This window comes from Eubalaena glacialis, chromosome 10, assembly GCF_028564815.1.
Source record: "Eubalaena glacialis isolate mEubGla1 chromosome 10, mEubGla1.1.hap2.+ XY, whole genome shotgun sequence".
In the NCBI taxonomy this organism is placed as follows: Eukaryota; Metazoa; Chordata; class Mammalia; order Artiodactyla; family Balaenidae; genus Eubalaena; species Eubalaena glacialis.
Genome location: NC_083725.1, coordinates 115973026 through 115988919, shown reverse-complemented (window position 1 = coordinate 115988919; position 15894 = coordinate 115973026). Strand labels below are relative to the sequence as shown.

At 50.3% G+C, this 15894-nt stretch overlaps 1 protein-coding gene across 2 annotated transcripts; it reads right to left on the bottom strand.

The window, feature by feature from the left end:
* Positions 1–1242: 1242 nt before the first annotated feature.
* On the bottom strand, positions 1243–14840 carry SF3B2 (splicing factor 3b subunit 2). Of its 2 annotated transcripts, XM_061202074.1 has the most exons (22): positions 14658–14840; positions 14449–14495; positions 14095–14172; positions 13062–13310; positions 12799–12849; positions 11553–11670; positions 10746–10846; positions 10288–10384; positions 10031–10122; positions 9427–9642; positions 9135–9272; positions 8726–8806; positions 8291–8518; positions 7319–7468; positions 6556–6645; positions 6336–6443; positions 5459–5566; positions 5029–5171; positions 4836–4937; positions 2105–2204; positions 1815–2000; positions 1243–1477 (listed from the first exon to the last, which is right to left on the bottom strand). In XM_061202074.1, the coding sequence occupies exons 1-22, from the start codon at positions 14788–14790 to the stop codon at positions 1406–1408; spliced, it is 2688 nt and encodes an 895-aa protein (XP_061058057.1). In that variant the 5' UTR covers positions 14791–14840; the 3' UTR covers positions 1243–1405. The 2 variants fall into 2 exon arrangements, with proteins under 2 accessions (XP_061058057.1, XP_061058059.1); XM_061202076.1 differs by lacking the exon at positions 12799–12849.
* Between the last annotated feature and the right edge of the window lie 1054 nt (positions 14841–15894).

Sequence of the window (15894 nt, the reverse complement as noted above, 5' to 3'; positions counted from 1 at the left end):
TCGTCCTTTCCACGGCGGCGGCGGCGGCAGCCGAGCCAACGGAAACCTCGCTTTTCCGGGGCGCGGCCCCGGACCGGAGGGGGCTACCGCGGGAGCGCGCCTCGGCCCTCTCGGGTCTGTGGACCAGAGGCCCAACCCACTGCCCACCCAAGCTCGCTTTCCCACCGCCGCCCTGGCCCCCCCACTGCGGCTCCGGGGCTTCTTCGCCGTCACGACCAGCGAAGGGAGCGATGGAGACCCAGCGGCTGGCTGGGCGCCTGTGGGCCCGGCAGTTTCCGCCCCGCTTCTCCCCAGTGTGGGCAAGGGCTCAAGGACCTAGAGTTCAGAAGGCCTTTGGCACGGGTGAATCTGAAGTTAAGCCCTGACCCACCTGGAGCCAACCACCTATTTTCTGCCCCTAATGTCCCCCTGCCACAAAGAACCATCAGAGTCCCAAGCCCCCATCTCTACCCTCAATTTCTTCTACTTGGGATGTTTTTCTGCTTTGTCACTTACTAAATTTCTAAAATCCTATTCCTCCCGAGGCCTTACTCAACTGCCTCATCCTCCCTGGAGTCACCCACACTCCCGGCTCCAGAAACCATCTCGAAGCCTCGTGCACGCCGGCACCCCAGATGGTGGGCTTGGACCAGCATCAGTGGTACAGCAGCAGCATGTGACTTCCCTCCCCAGTGCTTGGCAAATACCTGTTGGAACCATTGGTCCAACGTAGTCTAGCCTGTCAGAAAGACCTCCCAGGACAGGGGGACCAGAACCTGGGAAAGCAGCCCCCCCGCCCACCAAAACCTGGCGACTGGTTGATGAAACCACCCAGGGGCTCACACGGACTCAGGACAACCTACAGACTTTGAGCTGTGCTCTCTCCCACGTAAGGACTTGGACTCTTTTGGCCGCAAGGTCTATTAGGAAGGCTTGACCTGGCCTACTTCCCAAGCCCACTGTACTTCCTCTGCCCAGCCAGGGCGCTAAGCTGGCTATTTTTAGTCCCCAAGGACACACCAGTAAGGTCAAACCAGACCTGGAGGTCCTTCCCCCAGAGCCTTCCTACAAAAGCAGGCAGTGGTAAAACACACCATCTCAGTGTGGCTTTAGCTTCATCACCAGTCTCAACTGCAACATCTGATCCAAGTGCCTGCCCCCAGCCACTGGAGCAACTTCAGGTTGTAGAAAATGGCTGTTTCCGTTCTTTTGCAGGAGGGGACTAAAGACGAAGGAGGATCAGGAGTGTTACATATTCATCTCTTTCCTTGGGAAACAGCTTTATTTACAAAACAGGTCTAAAATAAGAACATGAAATAACAAGCCCCTGGGAAGAGCAGGAGAGCTGGCTCTTGGGGACCCATATGTGAAGAAGCCCAGGTGTCCAGGCAAAGGGCCGAAAGGAGGGCCAGGTGTGTGAGGGGACCTAAAATTTGAACTCCTTGTATTTCTTGCTGCCCCCACGGCTGTCCTGGGGCTGAGCTTTCCGTTTCTTTTGCTGTAGGAGAGAAAGAAACAGGTTACAACAGGTTAAACAACCGGCTGATCCCCAAAACGAAGGGTGGGCAGCCTGACAGAGCCACATACGTCTGTGGAAAAAGTACTGAAACTGGAATTCTCAGACTTGGATGAGTTCCCTCCCCTCCCTGTGCCTGTTTGATCATCCTGAAAGAGGGCAGCCCACTGGAGGATTCCTAAGGTTCCCAACCCCAAGGAAGCTCAGGGCAGCAGGCACTGCGTCCTCCCTCCCTCTCACCACTAGAGGACACCAGCCCACTGAGAAAGGCGGCCCTGGTCCCTGGCTCTCACAGCCAGGCTCCTGTGCGAGCGCCCACCTTCTGCTTGGCAGCGTGCTCAGCCACCATGTCACTGAAGTCTTCTTTCTCCACTTGCGCCTGCTGCTCCCGCACGTGCTCCTCATACTTCTGGGTCATGGCCATGGGATCCAGCTCCAACTCTTCGGGTGCCAGGGCCACTTCCACACCTTGCAGCTCGGGGGCCGGGCCCTTCCGGCTCATAACCTGGAAGAGGAATCAGAGCCTTGTCATCTCCAAAGGGAAGCTCAGAAGCCCTAGCTCCTGCCCCCCTTCCCAGCCCCCAAAAGCAGTATCCTCCAAGTGCTCACCGTGGACATGTCATAGATGTGGGTTGATCCCATCATGGCCCCCCCAACAGTGGCCGTTCTCTTCTCCGGCAACACGGTGAACAGCTGAGGCGTCTCACTTCTGCAAAGGACGAGGGGGTCAAGCCCAAAAAGGAAAGGCTAAAAGGGTCTCCAGGAGGGACAGCAAAAGGAGTAAGGGCAGCAGGCCCACCGAGCTCCCCAGCGAGGTTCCAAGATACCCAGGGGAAAAATTCTGCCCAAGCTGCCTCTGCAGGTCATGGAGACCCATGGGAGGAAGAAGTGCCACCTATTTCAAGAATGCTACTTGAAATACAACAGCAAATCTACCAATACCAACCCAGACCATGACTTCATCCCCACCCCTCCCCCTGGAAGAGGTGAAAATCTATTCTCACAAAGCAGCCAGAAGGAAAAACCGAATTCACATCCTGTCACTCCTTTGCTCAAAACCCTCTGAGGCTTCTGATCATTGTTTGAATAAACCCAAACTCTTTACCATGACCTACAGGATTCATCATCTGGTCCCGTACTTAATCCCTGCTCACTACAGTCTAGCCCCAATACCCTTCTTTCTTTTTCTTCCTCAAAACTTGAGACTTCTGCTTCTGGATAAGGAGTAATAGGGACCAGATTTACCCTCCCACCTGAAACAATCAAAAAATGGGCAAAATATATGAAACAGTGGTTTTCAAGTCACTGGACACGAAGCAACGAAGGACAGTGACTCCTGAGAGACAAGAAACAAATGAGGTGATTCCTTCAATTGTCCGTCCTACTGCACTGAGAGTTTCCAGGCTACAGAATAAAGAGGGGAACTCCTGGAGAGCACAGAGGACTCTAGGAGTTGAAGGGGTGAAGCTGAAAGTGCAGGGAGACTAAGGTAACTAGAGATCATAGGACAGAGAACTGGAGAAGAGAAAGCAGCACGGAGACTCAAGAACTCAAGAGACCTACAGAGGATCCCCTCAAGTTCTCAGGTGAGTACTGTGTGGGAGGAGACTACCAAGGCCAGGGAAAGAACCACCCGAAAGCATTAGTGGTATCATACATGCCTGCTCTTCACACGGGACTGGGAATAGTGCCTAGTCCCACTAGCCAGACTGAAAAACCTCCTGATTAACAGGATATTGGATAGAGTATAGGGTCTTGTGCCTCAATAGTGAAGAGGACTGAGCACTGCTTCAGTCCTGCTTAATGAACCTGAAAAGCAAGACCTGAAAGAATCAAACTGTTCCCAAGTACCTTAACTGTAACCTTGAACAAAACTAAAGATTTATAGGACTATCAGAGTATTCTGGACCTGACAAGGTACATTTCACAAAGTCTGGCATCCAATCAAAAATTACCAGACATGCAAAGAAGCATGAAAATACAATCTTCAATGAGGAAAACAATCAATCCACTTAAATCAACCCAGAACTGGCACAGATGTTAGCATTAGCAGGCAAGTACATTAAAATGTTCTTATAATTGGATTCTGTATGTTCAAAAGTCAAATAAGAGACACAGGAGATATAAAAAGACCCAAATCTAGAGATCACTGCTAGAGATGAAATCTACACTGGATGGGATTAATGTCAGATTAGAAATAGTGGAAAAAATATTAGCGAACTTGAAGACATAGGAATAGAAAACTTCTAAAATGAAATACAAAGAGAAATGAGAAATTTTTTAAATGAACAGAGCATTGGTGAGCTGTAGGTCAACTTCAAGAAATCTAATAGATGTATAATTGGAGTTCCCAAAGGAGAGGAGAAAGAGAAGGGAACAGGAAAAAATATTTGGAGAAATAATGGCCAGAATTTTTCCAAAATTAATAAAAACTATAAAGGCACAGATTCCAGATGCTTAACAAACCCAAGTAAAGAAACACAAAGATGGGACTTCCCTGGCAGTTCAGTGGTGAGGACTTGCCACTTTCACTGCTTTCACTCCTGGCTTTCACCAGGTTGGGGAACTAAGATCCTGCAAGCCATGCAGCATGGCCAGAAAAAGAAGGAAAAAAACCCCCACCAAACCATTTAAAAAAAAGAAAGAAATACGAAGAAAACTACACTAACATGCTGCACTACACTGCATGTCATAACCTGTTCAAAACAGTGATAAAAAGAAAATCTTAAAAGCAGCCAGAGAAAAATGGCACAAATGCACAGAGGAACAAAGGAAGGATGATGACAGATTTCCTGTCAGAAATGATGCAAGAAAGAAGACACTGAATCAACATCTTTAAAGTAATGAAAGAAAAAAACAGTCAACCTAGAATCCTGTATCTTTCAAAAAGGAAGGCTACTACATGGTTATTATTTTTGTTTAAATGGTCAATTATCTTTTAGAGAGATTTAAATAATAAGAATTGTCTATTATCATTTCCAGTGTTCTTTCACTTGCTCTTACAGTTCCTTCTGCCCCAGCTCTCAGCCCAAATACCTCTTCCTCCGTAGGCCTTCCCAAAGGCCTCCCCACCACCCAAGTCCCTCTACATCCTATTACTCAGTTTCCTTTGCTACACGTCTTATCCACATCTGAAATTATCTTGTTCTCTGATCACTTGTTTACCTCGCCTGACTTTTCACTACAGACGTCCCAGTGCCTAGAGCAGTGCCTGGCACAGAGCTAGTGTTCAATAATTGTTTAAAAAGAAAAAAGGGGGGGGGTGGGCGGGAGACAAAAGTCAGCCAGTCCACCTAGAGGCTGAAAATCCTCCCCTCTCAGCCCTCCCTGGTTCCCTCACCCATCCATCGCCTCTTCAATCTTCTTCTTCCTCAGTTCAATGAGTTCAGGGGTCTCCATTCCAGCTGGCACTGACGAGAACCCTCCAGGAGTGATGAGGCCACTGTGAAGAGATGAACAAGCTCTGGAGTAAAGACAAGGCCCCCAAAGACAGACATACTACTTCAGAGAGGCAGACTCTCTGCTTCCCCCACCTGTCTGCAGGGGTAATGAAGCCCGTCTCATCTGGCTTATCTTCATCACTTTCTTCCTCTTCCTCTTCTTCTGAAGACTCTTCATCAGATGGCTCCAGCTCCCCCCAAGGGGTCCGATCAATCTCTTCTTCCTCAGTCTTGGTCTGAAAGACATCACTCATTCATTCAACAAATGTTTACTGTATACCTATTATGTGTCAAGTGGTTGTAAACAGAGGGATATGAGAGTAAACAAATAGACAATAATCCCTACCCACAGAGAGCTCATATGCCAGTGGGGAGCTTGCATTACATCTCAGGAAAACATATGTCCCTTTTCCAGACTTTGAAACTTCAGAACACACAGCTCTCTGCTAATGAAGCTATAAACCAACTATCTCTGAACTTCATGACCTTAACTAAGACCAAGCTTGCCAGCCATGGCCCATACCTGAAATTCAGCAGCATTGGTTCCAAACACATCCCCATAGAGGGGTTTCCCGGTCTCATCTACTGGGGGTTTGCCCCAGCCACCAGCATGGTACCCAAAGGAACAGCTCTGCAAGACAGGAAAAGCAAGTCAGTTCCACTCCTATGCTCCAAAAGAAACAGTGAAGCCCTAAAGAAAAGTCATGCTCCAAAGTACAGAACTAACACCTGGAAACTCTGGAGATCATGATTTCAGAGAAGAATTAAATCTTACAAAGCATTACAAAGCAAAAGTAGTAAACAACAAAACTCTGTAGGTAATAGGATGGGGAGATGGGAGCAGAAAGCATGCTAATAATTTCAGCCTTTGTGGCAGGGTCCATGCTATCTGAAACTGAAACATACACTTTAAAAAACATGACTCCAACTTCTTACTGATTTTTCCTAACTTTGGTAAGCTTTTAGAATCTATTACTCTTAGGGGACAGAAATTTTTTCTGAAGTTTAACAATTACTTCTTTTTCACTTTAATAAATCTTTCCTTAAAAAAATTTTAAAAATAAAAATAAGTTCAATGCCATTCCTGAGATAAAATTATATCTGTCTATCCATGTGTATATCAGAGAGATTATCTGGAAACACATTCACCAGATATTAAATTTGGTTATTTCTGAGTGGTGAAATGTGGGTGATGTGTTTTCATCTTTGTACTTGTCAATTCTGATTGACCACTTTATGACAAGCATCTCAGGGTTTTTTTTTAAAACAAAAACCATTACTCCTTTAAAAAAAAAAAAAAAAAAAAAAGGACACATGGTAGAACGAGAAAAGGGAAAAGAAAATCATCCTCTAGTTAAACAGTGGAGCCAGCGAAGAATGAAAGCAAGGACAGTGCTCACCTCGGGGATAGGTGAGTTCAGCCCAGGGATTTTCAGGTTGGGGTACGACGGGGGTGGTCCATATCGCTGCATGGCAATCAGCCACGGGGGAGGGACCTTGTGGGCATTCTGCAGGAAAAAGAAGACAGGATACCATCTGCCCAACCCTATCCCTTTGTCTCCCTCCTGCCCCAATTCCCAACCCCTTCTCTGCTTTCCCAGTCAGATAACTGGCACTCACTGGTCCTACTGGCATCCCCAAGGAAATCCTCAGCTCATCAGACAGATCTCCTGGCTTCTTCTCCTTCAGTCGTGTCTCAAACTCCTTCCCCTGAGGAAAAAGCCAAGCATGCTGTATTGTGGACACCAGACACACGCTGGGAGGTCAATTGCAAGAGGACATGGGAACAAAGACAAGATGTCCCAATCCACATCAGACACAAAGTCCCACTGAGGGCTGCCCAGTTCCCACTCGGATTCTCATCACTTCTTTCCCTGGCTAGAGTAGGGAAAGGAATAAAGGCCAGGAAGGAGGGAGAAAGGCAAGACTCCCAGTGCAGTCACTAACCCACTATGAGAACGTGGCCAAATCTAAGGACAGGCTTTCTCATCTGCTAAATGAGGACGTTCGAGAAGATGATCTCCAAGGTCCTTCCACTTCAAAAATTGCATGATATCATGGTGATTAATGATTTCAAGCATCAGAAAAAAAATACTTCTCTCCTACCCTCAATACTAAACGTTTCCTAAAAGCATCTGCCCTTGGCCCCTCTGTTCCTAAACCACCCACAATAAACAATGATCACCTCAAAGACATAGTCTGCATCTCTCTTTCAGAAAACCACCTCATTCCAAATTCCATTCCATCCAAGGGGAGCTGATGGACAACTCTAAGGCTGAGGGGAGGGGCCCCGTACCCGCTTCCAGCTTCCAAACCCCTTATGACCCAGAGTTACACAGCCATGACCAAAGGCCCAGCCTTGCCTCCCCACGCCCTCCCGGACCTCGTAGTACAGGTCCCCGTGGATGGTCAGCTTTGGCTTGGTCTGCCACTTGAAGAAGGCGTCATGCAGTTTCTGGTAGTCAATGTCGATCTTCCCCATCTTGGGCCGAACCTTCTCGCGCATTTTTGACTTCATGGTTTTCTGTTCTTCCTGTGGAGAATGGCAGAAGACACACCAAAGAAGGTATTCACCAAGTTCAACTCTTGGTAGGTCTAAATCCCCACTCCCAAAAGAGACAGAGGGAAACCTCATTTGGCTCATTCCGGAAGTCACCAAAATCCTTCCTGCTCAAGCCCCTCGAAATTACATGATCCACGCTGAACAAAATCGATGTAACATATGAAATCAGCCTCAGCTATCTAGGTCAAATATTTTTTAAGCCATCTGATCAAGAGACTGAGCTCATCAGTTGCCTCTGCAGAGAGCTAGGTGACTAGAATCTAAGTGGGAGGCAGTTTTCACCATGCGCTTTGGTACCTCCTGAATTTCTGCACTACACGCAACTATTACCTAATGAGAGTATTTAATTAAAAATTTTAAATTCTAGAAGTTACACAACCACCATACATTTCTAGCCACAAGTGCATCAGGTTCACACAGGGGGCAGAGAACTACAGACACAGCAACCTGCAGAGGGAGGAGTCACCGTGTGCAAATCAGAGAGCTGGCAAAGTGCAGGCAGGGGGACAAGGAGACAAAGGGGCAAACCGAACCGCACAGAACCGGAAGTCTCAGCGGGGGCAGGAGAGCGAGCTCTGAGCATACAGGTGAGGTCTGCCTTTCGTGAGATGTCCTTCCCCTCCTCCCCTCCCCACCATGTGTCACATGCAGTGCTGACTTCTAAACTGAAGAATAAATAATCAGACGGTTAATGTGTAGGTGGGTTTTGGGAGCCAGCTGCAATTTTGAAGCCGGCTGCTGCTAAGGCCGTGGATCCCTCAGGGCAGATCTGAACCCCAGGCAGGCCCTCACCTTCTCCTGCAGGGCCTCCCGCATCTCCTGGATGCCTGTGCGTTTGATGAAGTCGGGTAGCTCGAAGGGGGGCTTCTCAATGCCTCGTTTGCCCTGCAGGTACTTGCGCTTAAAACACCAGTGGCGAGGCACGGGCACAGAATTCCGAGTGGCCTTGAGGTGAACCAAGAGCTTGGGGTCCTGCGCAGTCACGTCATGCATCTCCACAACGTCGGGCCGAGCCACAAGCTGGAAAACACAGCAGCATCCCTCTGGAAAGCCTGAACTTCTCAGATCTAAAGCTTGCTTGCTTTCTCTTCCTCAAAGGGCCCGTCCCGGGCCTCCTTCAAAGCCCTCCTCCCCACCCCGATAGCAAACCCCCTGTGAGGTTCCGGGAGCTCCTCGTGTGCTCTCGCAGCTGGGCTCCAGGGCCTGATGGAGCGTCTCAGCTCTCACCTGCTTGAGTTCAGCCACAGTGAAGCGATTCATTCGGCGCAGCTTCTTCTTGGACAGCTTGGGGGCTTCTGGCTTCTTTTCCTAGAACAGGACATTTTTTTTTTTTTTTTTTTTTTTTGGCCTCGCTGCGCGGCTTGCAGGATCTTAGTTCCCCAACCTGGGATCGAACCCGTGCCCCCTGCAGTGGAAGCGTGGAGTCCGAACCACTGGACCACCAGGGAAGTCCCAGAACAATCATCTCTTGTGAGCAGGATTCTTAGGTGTGAATCAGACCGCCCAGCTTACCCTGAAACTAAAGCCACCAAAGGACTTCTCCCCTGCAAGAGTTCACCACGGTCCCTCGCTGGATGCATCTCAGCTACTCGTCCCCAGAGTCCCTGTTTCCCCAGCAGGAGGGCGTGGGCCTCACCTGTTCGTCATCACTGCTGTCATCATCGCTGTCCTTGTGCTCCTCCTCAAAGCCCTTCTTCTTGGGGGCCGCAGAGTTCTCCAGTTTGTCAAGTTTCTCTGGCTCCTTCTCCTTCTCCTTCTTCACGTCATCAGTGAGCTGAGGAGGCAGACAGCAATGGAAACCCCAGCCCTGGGCCCCTCCCCGGTTCCTGCACCTGGCACTGAAGAGATGCCCTCCTCACCCCGTCCTGCCCCATCCCTGCCCCTACTCTGCTCAGCTCTGCCCCTTCCGAGTGCGCTCCTCCTTGTACCTTGAAAGCCTCAAAAATCCTCTTGAAGAAGATGAAGTTGGGCTCATAAATTTCAGGCTCTTCAGTCACGTACTCAATTTCCACATCAGCCGCTGGGGAGTCAGAGCCACGGGAGCGGCTTGACTCTTTGTCTCGGTCCCCAGAGCTCTCAGATGATGCCCCCCGCACCCGCTGGGGCTTTTTCTTCTTCTTTCGGTTCCGACGCTTCCGGTTTTTCTGCCAAAACATGGAAAACCAACTGGGTCAGGGAATCCAAGCACCATGCTTGCCTCCCAACCCCTAATCTCACCCAATTTCCCCAAGTGACTGAGAAAAGAGGCCTTGAAGTCAGACCACAAAGTTCTACCCCTCTCAAGCTGTGTGCCTCTGAGTACATTACTGCATCTCTCAGAGCCTCAGTTGTTTCAGCTCTAAAGTGGAGGCATGCATCACACTCAGAACGCAAAGGATTTATGCCAATTGAACAAAAAAACCCTGTAAGATGCTTTGGACGAAGAACTGGCACGAGACAGCAGCTACTGCTTATTGAACACTTAGAATAGGAGTTATTTTAGTGCCCAAACCCGCTCTCTGACATCCCTTCCAGATCCAGCTCCATCCATACCTCTTTTTTAGATACGGACACTGTGTCCTCCTCAGTCTCTGACGCCGAGTGGCCCAGGGACGAGCGAGTATCTGTCTCCATTTCCTCTTCCTCTGTAAGGGAGGAAGGAGGCCATCAGTCTCTTCACGGTAACCCCTCTTTACCAAGAGCCAGTTTCTCTCTCAAATCCTCCTCGGGGGAGGGAGGAGGGAAGCAAACTTGGCCTCAGCTCTGCAGGTTCCGTCCCTGCAGCCCTTGGGACATGGTGACACACTCACCCTGCTGAGAGTTCATCTCTTCCTGGCGGCTCTCCTTCAGCTGCAGGATCTTTTCCAAAGCCTGGGGGATCTTGGGGCCCACAGAGGGGTCATCCATCTGCCAGAGACAACCCAGGCAGAGGGGGTGATCAGAGTGCCCTTTTTCCTCCGACTCCTACCTCTTGTACTCGAAAGCCTGCTGGCCAGGTGTTGGGAACAGCAGAGAGGGGACAACACCAACTGAATTCAACCATCCCTCAGCATCCCGCAAAGTGACGCCCAGAACCCTACCCCAGAAACGTCTCCCAGACCCTACTTCCTGCCCTACCTAAGTATGTTTTAAGTAAATATGGCTCCCCCCACCCAACCCCACCCCCAGAAGTTCTCCCATCTTCTCTGGAATCCTTCTCAAAAAATCCAGAAACAGTCCCCTTCTAAAACACACTCTCCTGTCCCTAGGAGGAAATCAGCAATCTCACCTCTCTGTTCTCATCTCCAGGAGGTGGTGGGGGACCACGAGGCCGAGGAACAGGGGCCCCCATAGGCAGCACAGTGGGAGTGGGGCCCACTGGAGCAGCCACTGAGAGGAGACAAAACAAAATCTCAAGTCAGAAAAGACAAATCACACATTTTAAAAATTACCTTCCTTGGGGCTTCTCTGGCGGCTCAGTGGTTGGGAATCCGCCTGCCAATGCAGGGGACACGGGTTCGAGCCCTGGTCCAGGAAGATCCCACATGCCACGGAGCAACTAAGCCTGTGCGCCACAACTACTGAGCCTGTGCTCTAGAGCCCGCGAACCACAACTACTGAGCCCACGTGCCACAACTACTGAAGCCCACGTGCCTAGAGCCCATGCTCCACAACAAAGAGAAACCACCGCAATGAGAAGCCTGTGCACCACAAAGAAGAGTAGCCCCCGCTCGCCGCAACTAGAGAAAGCCCGTGCGCAGCAATGAAGGCCCAATGCAGCCAAAAATAAAATAAATAGATTTTTTAAAAAAGAATGATTTGGGAAAAAAAATAAAAAAATAAAAACTACCTTCCTTGCTTCAAAGTCAGGGTAATGGTTACCCTTGAGAGAGGGGGTGGCTAGAAGGGTGCAGGGCTTCTAGGATGCTGGTAGTTTTAGTTCCGGGTCCAAGTGCTAGTTGTATGGATGTATTCAGTTTGTGAAAACTCACTGAACTGTACGCTTACAATATATGCACTTTTTTATGTGATATATACTTAAGTTAAAAATTGTCATCATCTTCCTTGCCCTTCCCTTCCATTTCCACGGTCTTACCTCGAGGACCCAGAGGAGTGCGAACACCAATTTGGCCCATGTCTTGTGGGGGCCGGGGGACTGGCGTGCCCATCTTGGCAATCTCCTGCTGCCGTTCCTGCTCCAGTAACACAGCTGCCTACGAGAGGGAAGTAGGAGTTGGAGACACCGCTTTGGAAATCCATTGGGCAGGCAGCCCCTGGCAAATGCAGCCTTTCAGCCAGGTAACTGGCCCAAGGAGAACTGACTAATCAGGTACCACCCGTGTTCTGACATCCTCGCCACATCCACACTTCCAGGCTATTGATCCAAGTGAAGGAGCCCTCTCACCACAAAAGAAAACCCCTGGAAATGACACCAATAAAAACCCTGGGAAACTTCTGGTTCCTAACATAGAATTTAATATTTAATAAACACTACCTTCTGTTTTTTAACAAGATTTTTCTTCCCCAAGAGATTAAGTTATTTCTAAGGAACAGTGAATTCTTTTCTTGTACCTACTCCTCAAGATCTAGCACAATCTGGGCAAAGACAGTACTCTGTATATATTTCCATATTTGTTGCTGTTAATCCTTATTTTCTAATACTCCTGAGTAACCTATGGGGTAACAACTGATATTATGCATCTCTGTGGCTGAATGTCTTATGTATCATTCCCTAACTCAGAGCCATCACGTTTAAACTAAATCTGATACAAATGACTAAATTAGCCCAGAGTTCTCTCCAATGTACCTAAAATGATATCATGTAAGACTAGTAGGGGTCAGGAAACCTTTTCTGTAATGGGCCAGTCAGTAAATATTTTAGCCTTTTCAGACTGTCTGTACAGACTCTGTTGTGTATTCTCCGTTTCTTTTTTGTTGTTTTTTTTTTTTAACGATCCTTCAAAAATATAAAAACCGTTCTTACATCACAGGCCATACAAAAACAGGCTGTACTCCACAGTTCACCAACCCTTGGGCTACATGAAAGAGAGAATTATTTGGGAGATACTGGAACTTAGATGAGGATGAGGTAACCTCCATGGAAAACTTTTTTTTTTTTTTTTTGTGGCCATACCATGCGGCTTGCAGGATCTTAGTTCCCTCACCAGGGACTGAACCCAGGCCCCCAGCAGTGGAAGCGCAGAGTCCTAACCACTGGACCGCCAGGGAATTCCCTCCATGGAAAACTTGAATGGTACTTCTCGTTTTAGACACTAAGCACTAGACGTGACAGACAATGGATTGGACCCTGAGGTCAAAGGTTAGGATGAGGGAGGCATTACCCGCTTCTGCTGCTCCAAAAGTTCATGTTCCTTCAGTGAATGATCTCCCTGCTTAAAAAAGAAAACAAGCTCATACTAGCACCAATACCCCACAGGCTAGTCTGCCACAACTCTGCTTCCTGGCGTCCTCTTCCAGCCTAGGGCCCAAGTCTTTGGTTCAGACCTTCCCAGAAGCCTTGGCCCCAGGATCCGGCTCTCTCTGAGGCTCCACTCCCCTTTCGGGACCCTGATGGGACCCAGGCTCAGGCTGCCACCTGCCCTACCTGCTTGGCACGCTCCTCCTGCTGCATCAGCAATGCCGCCTGCTGCTGCGCCAGCTTTAGCCGCTCTTCCTCTGACAGCGCCACAGGCTCGCCCCCCCGGAGAGGAGGAGGGGGCCCCAGGTTTGGTGGGCGGGGTCCAACTGCCATAGGAAAGCCAAGGCCAAGGCCGGGTGGGGGTGGTGGGGGTGGCGGAGGAGGTTGCAGCGGAGGGAGTCCCATGGGGGGGGGTGGCATGGGAATCCCAGAGAGCTGTGGGGAAAATAAGACCGTTAACTAGGCAGCATTTATCTAACTGCAGACATTTGCTGGGGAACTGCTATAAGCCAGGTGCTGGGATGTGAAGTCAAATGACGCATAATTCTTGCACTCAGGAAAAGAATACTTTACAGCAATATCAAGGATATCAAGAATACTCTATAGCAATGTTAACTCTGGGGCACCAACTAATGGAAGCTATCAACTCGCTCTCCAGAAAAATACCATGAACATAGACTTTGCATACAATTTCAGGAGATTCAGGGACACCTCAAAAGGTCATCTAAGAACTTCTCATCCCACACATAGAAGTCCCTGGACCCCAAGTCAGAGCCACTGCTCTAAAGAAAGAGAGTCAAATCCTGGATCAGAAAAGACATGGAAGTTGAGAGGAGTTGGAGCCAGTGTGCCCCCAAGGGCTCAATAAATATAGAGTATGAAATCAAATTACGGAGTAAGCCCTAGTTTCTCACTGAATAACATGGCAACTGTGTGCTGGGAGGGCAGAGAAGAGAGTGACTACGTTCCACTGGGGGAGGAGTAAATCAGGCTTCCGGATATTTAAGCTGAATCTTAAATGACATGTAGAATTTGGAAGAGCTGACACTGAGGAAAGAGGCAAGGATCAGGACCAAGGGAAAACTGAAGAGTTCCCAATTCTGTCATCACAGTACCTCCCTGCCCAATCGGCTGGTTGCATCCCTCCCGTACATTCCATGTGAGAGGATGGGGTACTGTGAGTAGAAACGGATCTTATCAAGCCGGACAACCTCCTTACCTGTGCTGACATAGGAGGGGGAGCAGCTTTGTCCCCATCTTCACCTCTCAGAACGGGCCGATTCAGGACGATGCCAGTCTGAGAAAGAGAAGGACTCTGAGTCAGCCCAAAAGGAGCTCTTCCACTGAACAACATTCGCTCTGTTCAACAAAATTTACCCCAGCGCCTGTCTGCCAGAGCTCGGACTGGGCTCTCAGGAGGACCGGTATATCTGAGCAGGCAAGAAGAGGCAGAAAGAGCAAGATCCCACTTGCTGTACCGAGATACGTTAAGAACGAAGACCGAGTTATGAGGGATCATTAATGCCTCCTCGAAAAGCTCGGCCTACCCTGATGTCCCGCCACCAACACTTACCTGGCGGGTGTAGGTCTGCAGCCGCTCCACCAGCTCCTCGCGACTCCCTGCTGGGCAAAGCACAGGCTCAATGGGGTAGGTCAGGCGGAACAGGCCCAAGTCAGGCCCCCGCGGCCAGCCTCCACCCCCGCCCCCGAGTCTCCGAGGTAACCAGCTCCGCTTCCCAGCAGGCCTGCACTTTCCCGCTCTTGACCTCCCGTGCTCCTCACCCTGGATCGGAGCTCCGATCTCTGCTAATCTGGCCTGAAGCTCCTGGGCAGCCCAGGCACCATAGTGCCCAGGGGGCGGCGGCGGCGGCAGCTGCAACTCTCCTTTAGGGGGCTCGGGATGCTCGGCCGCCATCTTAGCCGCAGGAAGGCGCGCGACCAACCCGGAAGCTCGGGCCAGCCTCCCAGCCCTCTTCCCGGAACTTCCGGCAGCGCTCGAGGGTTGTTAGACCTTTCCGATTAGGGCCCACCCCCTTGCCGTTCTCCAATGGTCCTAAGCGGCCTGGTCGCGAAGCCTTCTGGGAGTGGTAGTGCGCAGGTCACGGTCTCTGCGGGTCAGAAGCCGGGAGGGGAAGACGGTGGCCGGCCACGGCACCGGGAACAGTGGGGGCCGGAGCCGGGGCGGGGCTGCGGGGAAAGCTGGTCCTGCCCGGAGGGCGTGCTTTCAGCGTCTCACCGGCCGCAGCACTGACCTCCCGCCTTCCGGCCCGACTCCCTGGTCGGGCGTGAGAGGCCCGGACGCTTACGTTCCGGAGGGACTCGTTCCCCCGGCGGCCGCGCGCTGTGGGCGCCAAGCGGGAAGTTGCAGCCGATGCCTGTGATAAAACAGTGTCTGATTGTCTGCCCGCCCACCCCCGGCCCAGGCATGGATGAATGGGCTGAAAGGGGATCGGAGCCGGGAGCGAAGTGGGCCCTCCCGGCTGAGCTCCAGCTGCCGACCTGGGGGAAGGGCCACACTAAAGCCCCTTTTTCCACCTTCCTGGCCGGCTCAAATGTCATCTCCTCTAAGCTGTCTCCCGCCTTTCCTGCCCTGGAGTGCCCATAACACGTCGAAACCTCCACCATTTGTTTTGAATTCTTTCTTGCCCTTTCTCCGCACTTCCAACCCCAAGACAGGAGTTTTTACTGGCTCGCAGTACCTGGTGTTAAAGAGGCGTTCAATAAATGATTACTAAAAAAAAAAAAAGCAAATGTAACCGTCTTTCTGGCCACAGGATTTGGGTCTTTTTTAGTCTTGAAAATAACTCAGGGGATTCCCTGGCGGTCCAGTGGATAGGACTCAGTGCTTTCACTGCGGGGCCGGGGTTCCATCCCTGGTCAGGGAACCCCACAGGCCTCACGGCGCAGCCAAAAAAAATAAATAAAGAAAATAAATTTAGGACCTTTTCTTCCCTCATCCCCACCAGCCTACCACTGCAGCTGACCCTGTCTGCTGCTCCCCTACCCCACCAGCGGCCTG

Excerpts from the sequence above, each read along its gene's own strand:
- SF3B2 (XM_061202074.1), bottom strand. The coding sequence starts at position 14,790 with ATGGCGGCCGAGCATCCCGAGCCCCCTAAAGGAGAGTTGCAGCTGCCG. Across the intron at positions 12,850-13,061 it reads AGGAGGAGCGTGCCAAGCAG|CAGGGAGATCATTCACTGAA; the intron begins GTAGGGCAGGTG and ends TTCTTTTTTAAG. Across the intron at positions 6,444-6,555 it reads TGGGGATGCCAGTAGGACCA|AATGCCCACAAGGTCCCTCC; the intron begins GTGAGTGCCAGT and ends TTTTTCCTGCAG.